The 11274-nt window shown below is 33.7% G+C and overlaps 2 protein-coding genes across 2 annotated transcripts; one reads left to right on the plus strand and one right to left on the minus strand.

Moving 5' to 3' along the window:
• Positions 1–447: 447 nt before the first annotated feature.
• On the plus strand, positions 448–1876 carry LOC115980447 (aquaporin TIP1-1-like). The gene is made up of 2 exons (XM_031102697.1): positions 448–934; positions 1293–1876. Exons 1-2 carry the CDS (start codon positions 545–547, stop codon positions 1680–1682), a joined length of 780 nt encoding a protein of 259 aa, XP_030958557.1. The 5' UTR covers positions 448–544; the 3' UTR covers positions 1683–1876.
• A 6699-nt stretch (positions 1877–8575) lies between these two features.
• Positions 8576–10088, minus strand: LOC115981232 (transcription factor FER-LIKE IRON DEFICIENCY-INDUCED TRANSCRIPTION FACTOR). The gene is made up of 4 exons (XM_031103412.1): positions 9599–10088; positions 9233–9433; positions 8954–9127; positions 8576–8832 (listed from the first exon to the last, which is right to left on the minus strand). Exons 1-4 carry the CDS (start codon positions 10049–10051, stop codon positions 8725–8727), a joined length of 936 nt encoding a protein of 311 aa, XP_030959272.1. The 5' UTR covers positions 10052–10088; the 3' UTR covers positions 8576–8724.
• Between the last annotated feature and the right edge of the window lie 1186 nt (positions 10089–11274).

Here is an 11274-nt window from a genome sequence, read left to right on the forward strand (position 1 = left end):
TGTGGACGACGTTGCATTTTTCTCTATTTTTTTATTTGTTTTTCATCTAATAATAAAAATTATTTTATTTATTGATTATAAATAATCATATTGGTTAAAATTTAGGGGGCTTTTTTTTACTTGGGGCATTAGGCGGTTGCATTTTTTGCTCCACCATAGAGCCGGCCCTGCATCAAGTTATATATGTTGTTGCTCACCTAGGAAACAAGTTGACAGTACCCACCACAACACGATTTGAGGTGGCCTTATCCATGATGCCCACGTGTCATTCTCACGGCGTTTTGGGGGTGAATGCTGAGCTGTATTCATGAGTTTTGATTGGTTCCCAATCCACCACTCAAGCTAAAAAAAATTCCACAATTTTCATTCGATATTTAGGTTACCGGAACCGGCTATAGCAAGTTCCACCTTCCCAGACGGCCATGAGAAATTTCAATATAAGGTTGTGACTGGCACATAGCTCAATCTTGCAAAATTTAGTCTCACTCAGTTTTGATACTAAAAATAGTGACTCTGTTTTGTTTTTTGATTGATAAGAGCCACGATGCCGATCCGTGGAATAGCAATCAGATGGCCAGAACTAGAAGAGACCAATCCCACGGATGCACTAAGGGGTGCATTAGCCGAGTTCATTAGCACACTAATATTTGTGTTTGCTGGTGAGGGTTCTGGCATGGCCTTCAATAAGCTCACTGATGATGCCTCCACCACACCTGCCGGGCTTGTAGCCGCCGCGTTGGCACATGCTTTTGGCTTATTTGTTGCCGTCTCAGTCTCCTTCAACATCTCCGGTGGCCACGTCAACCCGGCTGTCACCTTTGGGGCCTTCCTTGGTGGCCATATCAACCTCCTTCGTGGTATCCTCTACTGGATTGCTCAACTCCTTGGCTCTACTGTGGCTTGCTTGCTCCTTAAGTTTTCCTCTGGTGGCTTGGTGAGTAACATTTAATTTTTAACCCATATAATACTATGATTCAAAACCACTCGAAATATCATGTACATAACGTAACATCCTTTTAGTCCACGGTTTTAGAATTTTTAACACTTTTTTGTTATTAATGCTCTATTTGATAAAATACTTACGATAAATTTTATATTCTACCAGTATATCATGTGTATAATTAAAAGTAAAATTGATGAAATATAAAGTGAAATAATAAGATTGAGACAGGAGGTTTTTTTTTTTTTTTTTTTTTTTGGGGGGGGGGGGGTGTGGGGATGGTTTAATTCTTAGAAAGTTATTAGTAAATTTTGACTGTTAATTAATATGAAAAATGAAATTTGACTGACAGACAACATCGGCGTTTTCGTTGTCAACTGGGGTGTCCGTGTGGAATGCATTCGTGTTAGAGATCGTGATGACATTTGGGTTGGTTTACACAGTTTATGCGACGGCCTTCGATAAAAGAAGCGAAGGAAATATTAAGATAATTGCACCAATTGCAATTGGTTTCATTGTTGGTGCCAACATATTGGCTGGTGGGGCTTTTGATGGGGCATCCATGAACCCAGCAGTGTCATTTGGGCCAGCTTTGGTCAGCTGGGACTGGACCAACCACTGGGTCTACTGGGTTGGGCCTTTGATCGGAGGTGGAATTGCTGGCCTTGTGTACGAGTTCTTCTTCAACCACACTAATCATCGCCAGATTCACCACGAGCAATTGATAAGCGCACATGATTAGAGAGAGAGAGAGAAATATTAAATGCAAACGTATGGTCATTTGGACCAACGGCCATGTAGCTTGTCCATGTTCTTGGTATTTCATTATTTTTGAGGTCTTATTATTCCTTTTTTGTTTGTTTGCTATGCTTTCAATTTGGACATTGTTGATTTTAGCTTCATTATTGTTGATATCACCATCTTGCAATTCATTCATTTGGGCCTGTTTGGTAGAGGAGTTTGAGTAATATTGTTTGTAGTTTTTTAAAATACATATAAGTGAAAAAGTGTGTAGAAATGTGTGTAATATTATTTAAAAACTGAAAATATATTGTTTAGATAGTCCTCAAAAATAATGCCTCACAAAGAAAGTATGAATGACATTGTGAAATCTTCATTGCCTCACAAAGAAAGTGGCTTGTCATTGTGAAATCTTCATTGCCTCACAAATAATGCCACTTCACAAAACATTATATGAATGACAAGCCACACCTATAATAGTTCTAACCAAACAATGCCATGAAACTCAGGCAAGAGCAAGACGAAATTACTAGTCTTTCACAATAATGGCCAACAATATCCTAAATTAATGCAATAAACACAAGAATGCATAAATCGCTGCATTTTGTTCAAAGAATCCAGACAAAAAAGAAGAAGAAGAATAAAAAGATCAAAACAACATAATTAATCCAACATACACAAACTATTTTACAAACTGCTGATATAGTTTTAACATTTTTCAAATAATTATTAGTAAGCAAAAATGTGATGTTATTGGTGGACTCAAATTAGAACTAATACAAATTTGTCACATCAATAGTTTTATAAAAAATATTATAAAATAATTTGTAATTATAATATTACTCAAACAACAGCCACACAGTCACGCATTCTTGTGGTGACTTGGACAACTCCGATTGGCAGTTAAATATTACCAATGGCAGAGAGATTGTTAAACTTTGATTACAGTGACTTATTTGATTTTGGGTTTGTTTGGTTATAGTTTAAAAAAAGTACTTAGTATTTTTTTTATATAGTTATAATTTATAATTTATAAATGTATTTAGAATGTTGACATGTGCTTTAATGCAATGAAAAGTGCTTTTTACCAAAAAAAAAAAAAATGGCAGATTCTTCAATGTCAATTTCTCCTCAAATATATATATATATATATATCTATATATATTAGGGGCGAAGCACGACATAAACTTCGCAAAAGTTATAATTTAATTTTGTGGACTGAATATAAAATTTTATAAATATATAAAAAAATTTGTTTATTTTAATGGGAATATTCCTCTTGAAAAAAAGAATATTTTGTTTGGACCTTTGACATTGTTTGACCCAGAAAGGATTATGGGGCCTGAGTGTTTTAAAAATTACAAAATTTGGAGGTGTTGCGTCATTTCTAAAAAATCAATATACTTAAAAGTCTAATTTTGCTATATTTTAGAGGGGTCGGTGTGATTTGTTTATATATATTCATTTTTTTATTCAGCCAAAACGACAAGCCATTCTACAGAATGACTTTTCATTTAGAGCATCCAAAGTCCAAACACTGCACTTTATACGCACAAACGGACAAAAGTCAAAAAGTTACTTATAGTTGTAGAAAATCCAAAATCCAAACGGGGGGCAAGGGCAATTCATGTTTCACACAATAAAAAGTTTTTTTTTTTTTTTTTTTGAAACTCACACAATAAAAAGTTAAAAACAACAATTGAGGAGAATAAAATTTGCGCAAAATAAGAAAAGCCAAATGCTACAGTACTATAAGTCCATCTGATTAGGCATTTTTTAAGTTTAAAAGAGCGTTTTTAAATTTCAAAATTCTTTTTTGCAACTATAACTTTTTGTAGTTTTTTTAATTTTAAATTTAAAACATTGTTTTCCAATAGTTTATACAAATGCATCCTACATATTAAAAGCAACTGGCATATGAGAATTGAAAGGGAGAACGATTGAGTTTTCGTTTTTATTTTTTAATGTAAAAATATTAAAAATTATATGTACTTATTGTTGGGTCCAGTCTAGTCCGTTTAAAACGTTTAGGTCCAGTCCATATTTGATATTTTACCCAAATATATAAATCAAAAAAGCATAGCTGTAATCCGCTACATATTAATTTTAGCAAGTGGCCAAGATTCTTATCTTCGATGCCTACTCTTAGAGGGAGGTTATCTTATTTTATATAAAGAGAAAAAATTTGCAAACCAAATAATTCACATCGATTGCATTTTGATTTTGGAATTGAAATTTTGAGGACATATACTGTAGCTCGATCATTTCTATGATCATATTTGAGCCATATACTATGGAGAAATCCCAACTCCAACTGCACCACTAAAGGCCCACATCGACCAGAGCTCACTCCCAAATGCTCTTGTTTTTTCTTTTCCTAATTTTTAAGGTCAAAAAAAAAATTTGTCCGTAAATTCAAATTTCAAACACTATCGATCATTAATAGTCACGTTGTTGTTGTCCATGATGTTGATCGCTCTCTATTATAGGAGAATTTTTCTTATGGGACCTTTCTCACAACGTGTAAAATTCATAGGTGCAAGACACATATATTGTAAAAAGAAATATTTTACGAGATTGTCCCATTAGATAATTTTTCCTACTACATCCTTAGCGAGTAAGACGGATAAGAAACAAGTCACATCTATGATTGGCCACAAGCATGTGGAGTGGAGGGTCCTAGACTTAAGAGGATTGTGATAGAATTTGCATGCGTAGAGGAGCAGCATTCATGGTGGAAGGATAATACAACCATGCTAGAAAAGGACCACTATTGTTCTTTCACATGGGTGAGTGAGTGACTGATATGGTTTGGGTTTGCCGTGTACTTTATAAAAAACTACACAAACAAAACAACCCTAAATGCATGCAAAGACATATCATTATATCAACCATTAAGGTTGTAGTAGGCGTCAGCGTCACAAACGTTTTACATGCATGGTTGCATCATGTACTTTATGTTTATCCACACTAATGGTCTAAAATCTGTGCAACCATAATTGTAATCAAATACCAATGGGAGCTTGGTTGAGTGGGTAAGGTTCGTTCGCTTCGTGCACCACACCTAGGTTCGAATCCTGCTGCCCACAGGCAGGGGTGGAGCCACGTAGTGGCTTGGGGGGGCCCCGGCCCCTGCAAAATTTTTTTTTTTTTTTTTTTCCATTAGAGTAGGTAGAAAAAAAATTGGCCCCCCCCATGCCCAATTCTCAACTATTCTCCCAAGCCCAACTCAAATATTCTCCCAAACCCAGCTTTAGTTTTAGGCTTTATCACCTTATGTACTCCATATAAAACAAGCTAGCTCGTTCAAGTCCAAACACTAAAAACAAAACTTCACTTTCTCTTCATCTCAAAAAATCCATCCATTGACCCACGGAATCCCTTTCTTTACTTCTTATTCTTTTGTTTTGTCTTCTTTGATACACTTTCATTTGCACCGGTACCGTTGCTCACCTACCAGCCCCCAAAACTCCAGTCCGCTGTACTCACAGTTCGGAAAAAAAAAAAAAAAAAAATCTTGACCAATTTTTTCTTTCTTCATCAGCTTTAGTTTTGGAATTGGTGACTGGTGAGTTTTCTTCTCTTTCTTAAGCATTAGACATTCATCTCTTTTTAGTTTTTTTTTTTTTTTTTTCTCAACTATCTACACCTAAATATTCACATGCTCTTTATATTTTCATAGATTTTTAGAGAAATACATGATTGAAGGCATGGGGAGATTGTTTGTGATAGGTCTTGAAGGGAAGATCTAAAGTTTGAGGCAGTCAGGCAGAGGCAGTAGGCATTGCCACACGGGTGACTCATCTTTGCACTTTGTGAAGACAAAATTTCTAAGGTAAAATTATTTTGATTTATTACCTATTTTTGATTAGTTAGATATCATGTGGCTGTGGGTGTTGTTAAATTGTTTGGTTTTGTGTACCAATACTTGTGTGTTTAATTTTTTTTTTTGTTTGAAGGGTTATTATTAATTAAAGTCGTATTAAAAATGGGTTGTATGTTTAAATTATAGTGGAAATTTTGTTTTTTCTCGAGTATGAATAACATCCATATAACTAAGTAAAAAATTCTAATTAAAATTTTATTTTTTAAACTTCTTTTCAGGTTAATTTTTGAGTCATATTCTTAAAGCTAAAAGAATTATGAGCAAACGAAAAACAATTGATGCATTCTTTAAGAAAAAAGATGTTAGCAATTCAGAAATTAGGACACTTGTGGCTGTAGAAACAAATGTTGATATTTCGATGCCTAATGAACACTCTGAACCCTCCAAATGTTCAAGAATTCAATCTGAAGAGATAGATCGTGATCCAAGATCACATAAACAAATATATGAATTTCCTATCAACAAACAAGATGAAATCCGACGAGTTTATCTTAAAAAAGGTCCATATCAACCTAAAAATATAGATTATCCATACAACGATGATACTCATCGTCGTCGATTTCAACCTTTATGGTTCGAATTGACCCCCCCATGTAAAAATTCCTGGCTACGCCCCTGCCCGCAGGAGTCTGTTGGTGGGCATCCTTAGTGGGGTAACTCCCTACACAGTGGTACAGGCGGGCCTCCGAGATTGGGCTACCCCGTCCGAGGCCATCTAGCGCCCTGCTCAGGGGTGTAATATAGCCATAAAGGCCCCCATTTTTGTTTCTCCAAAAAAAAAAAAAAAAAAATTGTAATCAAATGGCTAAGGCAAATATCTCACCTAGATCCAAGCAGTTTGGTTCTTCCAAATTTGTAACCCGAGGTCATTTTTCTGTCCCATGAATGTAGTTTTGGTAAATTTTAAGTTTAACCTAATTTGAATTATTTAGTTTATTGTTTAGTGATTTCTTTCTTTCTTGTGAAATGTGGATGATGAGTAGTAGTTACTATATATTTAGGTTTTGTTTTATTTTTGTAACAAGCTTAATTTTGTGGAATTAAATGCACCATTCAAACAGTGAATCAAAATCTTTGTCCAGACATAGGTGTAGTGGAATTTGGATCCTCCGTGCTACAACACAAAAAGACTAATCGAGTTACAATTAGAGTTCTACATAATCATTTATATAGTCCAAATTTACTTAGTAGACATACAATATGGGCCTCAATATACACACTCATGCAATACACATACATCTGATAGAATGAAATCCACATAGTCCAGACTCCAGACTATTATAACTAATTTAATCTTAATTATATGAATCAACACATGCACAATTAGAAAACCCCTTATTTGAGTAAGAAATGGCAATCCTAGCATACCCATAAGATAAATGAAGTTAACGAGTTGAAAGTGCCCTCTAAACATGGGAAAATTCTCTTATGGAACTCCTCTATGAAGTTACCTTCTCACCATATGTGAGACCCAAAAATATGTTACTTTCTGTGTGGAACCCATATGCTTTGAAATGGTGGCTTCATGAAATCGCTCCATGAGACATCTCCTCCAAAACATAAAAGATTACCTCACATGTTCTAAATAGTGTAACATTAACAAAGAGTAATACCTAATTATTGATTTTTTATTATCTTAAAATCACGGTGTGCATATATAAAAAAATTTGAATCGGACAATGGATTTGTCAAAATAAAAACCGTGCGATTGAAAGTTTAAAATAATGTAATCTTGACAAAAGTGAACCCAATCAGTATAGAGAAACTCAAAATTAAGTGTGAACTCTATTTTACACTTAAAAAGCTTGGGCCAATGACAAGTCAACCCACAAGCGTTTGACAGATAGTATTACGCGAACTCAAACTTACGACCCAAATTAAGTTCGCTACCGCATAAGCTTGAAGTTAACCTTACAGCCTTATTGTTCTACTGTGATAACTAATAAGTATTTATGGTCTATATAATTCTTTTTCAAAAATTAAAGGATCATATAAAATATCACATTTTTTATTATTATTGTACATGTATCAGACTGTGAATGGTGAGTTCATGTGAAAGTGATGAGTAGCTAATTATAGCTTGCTACATAACTTAATTGAGACAAAAGTCGTGAATTTTTTTTTTTTTTTTTTTAAAGGAAAGTCAAGCTGCCTCCTGATTCTTAAGGGGAAGCAAGTGGATCAAACTTGAGTTCACTTTTGGGAGAAACAGGAGGCATCACTATTCTAAGGGACTAAAGTACATGTAAATGATCAAGCATGTATAAAAACATTATTACCTAATTGTATTAAGATTATCTCTATTGAGATTGATCAACTAGTTTAGATTAAATATTACAAATCTAATTTTAAATAACGCAACATTTTATATACGGTCATACATCCATCCAACCATATATTGAATGATTGATTGATGTTATTTTGAGGTCAAAAGTTGGTATGGCTGACCAAAGCAACATGTAAGACTAAATTTTTATTTAAGTTTTGATAGCTAGACTTGGAACCGAAAGAACTGGCAATGAGGTAAGCAGAATAAGCATCAAACAATTAATTAAACAATTTGACCTCCATCTTCTTGGATCCATTGCTTTTATTTTATTTTATTTTATTTTTTTAATTTTGCCAGGCTAGCTAACGCATGCCATGGGAGACAAAGTTTGTTATAACAATGTGCTTCAGTTGGTGTATTTAAATTATATTTGCAATAAAAAAAATATCATACATATATATGAGTAATATTAAAACCACTTTGTAAATTGATGATAAACCCAAGTAGCTGGAGGTACCAATTGCTGCAAACTTCAATGAACGAACAAAAAATGATAAAAATGTGGCTCCAAGACAGTGGCAAAAAAGAGCATAGTAACTGTAACTCTCTGTATATGTAATCAGTTTATATATGTAAATAAAACTTCCATTTTACACCTAAAAAGAGCATAGTAACTTTAACTCTCTGTATATGTAATCAGTTTATATATATAAATAAAACTTCCATTTTACACCTAAAAAGAGCATAGTAACTCGTTCTAGCAAGTGAACACTTGTAGACATGCTAAGGTTCATGCACTCATTGATTGCAGATTAACCAGATATCACAGTACTCATACATAGTAGCATTAGAGAGAGAGAGAGAGAGAGAGAGAGAGTATGAAATTAGCTAGGCATATGACAAAGGTGTTTTTAATTCAAACTGTTCGTTCACTAGAGCCGCAGCAATCCATAGTCTCAAATTTGGCAAATGGATTTCCTGCTCAGAATCTATCACCTGTTATAATCAAATAACATCAAACAAATTACATTAATAAACAACTTGAAGTAGTGAAGAAGTTAAATAAATAGTGAAGAAGAAGAAGAAAGTGAAAAATTATTGAGAGAAGGAAGCATACGTTTAACGTAAATGTCAGTACAAATCTCTCAGAAACTGTGGCCAAGTTGGAGCTCTGAACTATGAAGTTAGTAAGGGATTCGAGAGCCTTGTATAGTGATAAAGCCACCCCTCCTCCCTTATTGCACACCAATCTCACATAAAAGCCTCTTTCCTCCACTTGGTACACATCCATCTACAAAGCCACATTCGCACACTCATATTAATGATTGCAAAAAAAGCATTTTGGAACTTGTATCAATTGGTCATAGATAGATACAAATTAGGAGATTATATGAACCTGCATGATGATCTTCTTGGAAACCTGATAGTTGTTTTGTAACACTTGAACCTTCTTAGGGCTTTCAATTGATCCTTGGTATCTTTCTGATCCTACTAAGGATGCTTCAAGACCCGCAATCTCAGATTTTAGCTGCTTAGCCTTGCTTTGCAGCTCTTGCACATAGAGTACAGCATCTCCAACAATGGAGGCCTTATCCATCTACACATGTTATTAAAGAAACATCACTTTATATACTATCATTTAGATAATCAAATCATTCACCACCCAAATAGGGTTACTTCACAAACTTATATATTATAAATGTAATCATGATGAAATTTATACACAACATAAGAATATAAAGATAAAAAAGTTGGGACATACTTTTGTGATGTTAGGAACCAAGGAACGCAATGCATAAAGCTTTTCCTTCATCTTTCCTCTCCTCCTCCGCTCTGAAATCAAAGTTCTTGACCGATCACCCTTCGCCCTCTTCGTCGGGGTTGTAGTCGTGGTTGTGGTGGTGGTTGCCGAGGAATCCTCTCTATCATTATCTTCATCCCCGTCCTGGACATCATCACCAAAACTTCCCAACGTGTTGAACATAGTATTTGGGTCGGTCATCATAGTAGTACCATTAAAATCATACATATCAACCGGGTTCGGACCAAATTGGTTATCAACAAAACAACCATTAATAAGATCAGTATCAAAATTCACAACTGGGTCATTGCTTCCTCGGATTAAATTGATGCAATGGTGGAAATTGGTCTCGTCAATGAAATCATGTAGCTCAAAATCATTGATGTTCACTAGGGGATTTGCAGAGGCTTCCATCTCTATCAATTGAATGATGGAGGGAGGCTTGGTTGCGAGTACATGGTGGAAATGCTTATATATAAAAAAAATTTGTGTGAAAGGAATCACCGAATCAGCGTGAGCATTTACTGACGTAAGAAATTGTTGATTTTAAATTTTGAGGGTTGACATATCAATAAAAATAATAATGATCCTGACAATATTAATAGTCTTCTTGATTCTTGCGAAAAAATTAATAAAATATTTTGCTTCTAAATATAAAAAATAGTCCCTTATTCTTAATGTTGTATAAAAATAGTTTTTTATAAATAAAAATAACTTTAGGAATATCTAAAAAATAAATAGAAGAGAAACTGGAGTGGAGAAAGATAAAAAAAAGCTATGCGACAAATCGCCACAAAGGGCTATACAAACTGCCATAAGGTTGATTCTCAAAAAATAAAAATAAAAAAATTGCCAAAAGGCGTGCGTTTGTTTTGCTAATTAAATATTGAATCATTATAAATTTCGATTAGTTTAATTAGTAAACTTTTTGATGATTGAATAAAAAATTTAGAATTCAATTCTCGCCTACATTAAAAAATCAATTGATATCTTAATTTGATAATTAAAAATATAATCATAAAAAACAGACGTTATAAGTTAAACTCTAAAAAAAAAAAAAAAATCGAATCATTCATTTTATTTGGACTAGCTAGATTTATATGGGTTAATTTCAAGGCATATTCAGCAGCCAAATAAAAACATTCAAGCCAAGGCTTCACTGAACTCATTGAGAATTAAGATACTCATTCATTGGCGATTGTTTTTCAACTGGACGATTTTCCTAATGCTAAATAATAAATATATATGATGATTTTGGCTTTTAAATTTAATTATTTCCCAGGAGTATCTCAATTCTCAATTCGCCATGCTAAGAGAGTAGGCTGAAATTTAAGCTCTCTTAAAAGATTTTTCTAATGCTAGATAAATATATGATGATTTCGGCATTTTAATATAATTATTTCCAAAGAGTATGTATCTCAATTCTTTATTTACCATGAGAGTGGGCTAAAATTTAAACTCTCTTAAACGATTTTTCTAATGCTAGATAAACATATACGATGATTTCGGCATTTAAATTTAATTATTTCCGAGGAGTATCTCAATTCTCAATTCACCTTGCTATAAGAGTAGGGTGATTTTTTTTATTTTATACTAGATAGAATTTCTACTCTATCCTAATCTAAATATATATCTAG

Source organism: Quercus lobata, chromosome 1 (genome assembly GCF_001633185.2).
Source record: "Quercus lobata isolate SW786 chromosome 1, ValleyOak3.0 Primary Assembly, whole genome shotgun sequence".
Taxonomy (NCBI): Eukaryota; Viridiplantae; Streptophyta; class Magnoliopsida; order Fagales; family Fagaceae; genus Quercus; species Quercus lobata.

Coding starts and splice junctions, on each gene's coding strand:
- LOC115981232 (XM_031103412.1), bottom strand. CDS start 10,051: ATGGAAGCCTCTGCAAATCCCCTAGTGAACATCAATGATTTTGAGCTA. Junction 9,434..9,598: donor TGGTTCCTAACATCACAAAA/GTATGTCCCAAC, acceptor TAACATGTGTAG/ATGGATAAGGCCTCCATTGT. Junction 8,833..8,953: donor TACTGACATTTACGTTAAAC/GTATGCTTCCTT, acceptor TGATTATAACAG/GTGATAGATTCTGAGCAGGA.
- LOC115980447 (XM_031102697.1), top strand. CDS start 545: ATGCCGATCCGTGGAATAGCAATCAGATGGCCAGAACTAGAAGAGACC. Junction 935..1,292: donor AGTTTTCCTCTGGTGGCTTG/GTGAGTAACATT, acceptor TTTGACTGACAG/ACAACATCGGCGTTTTCGTT.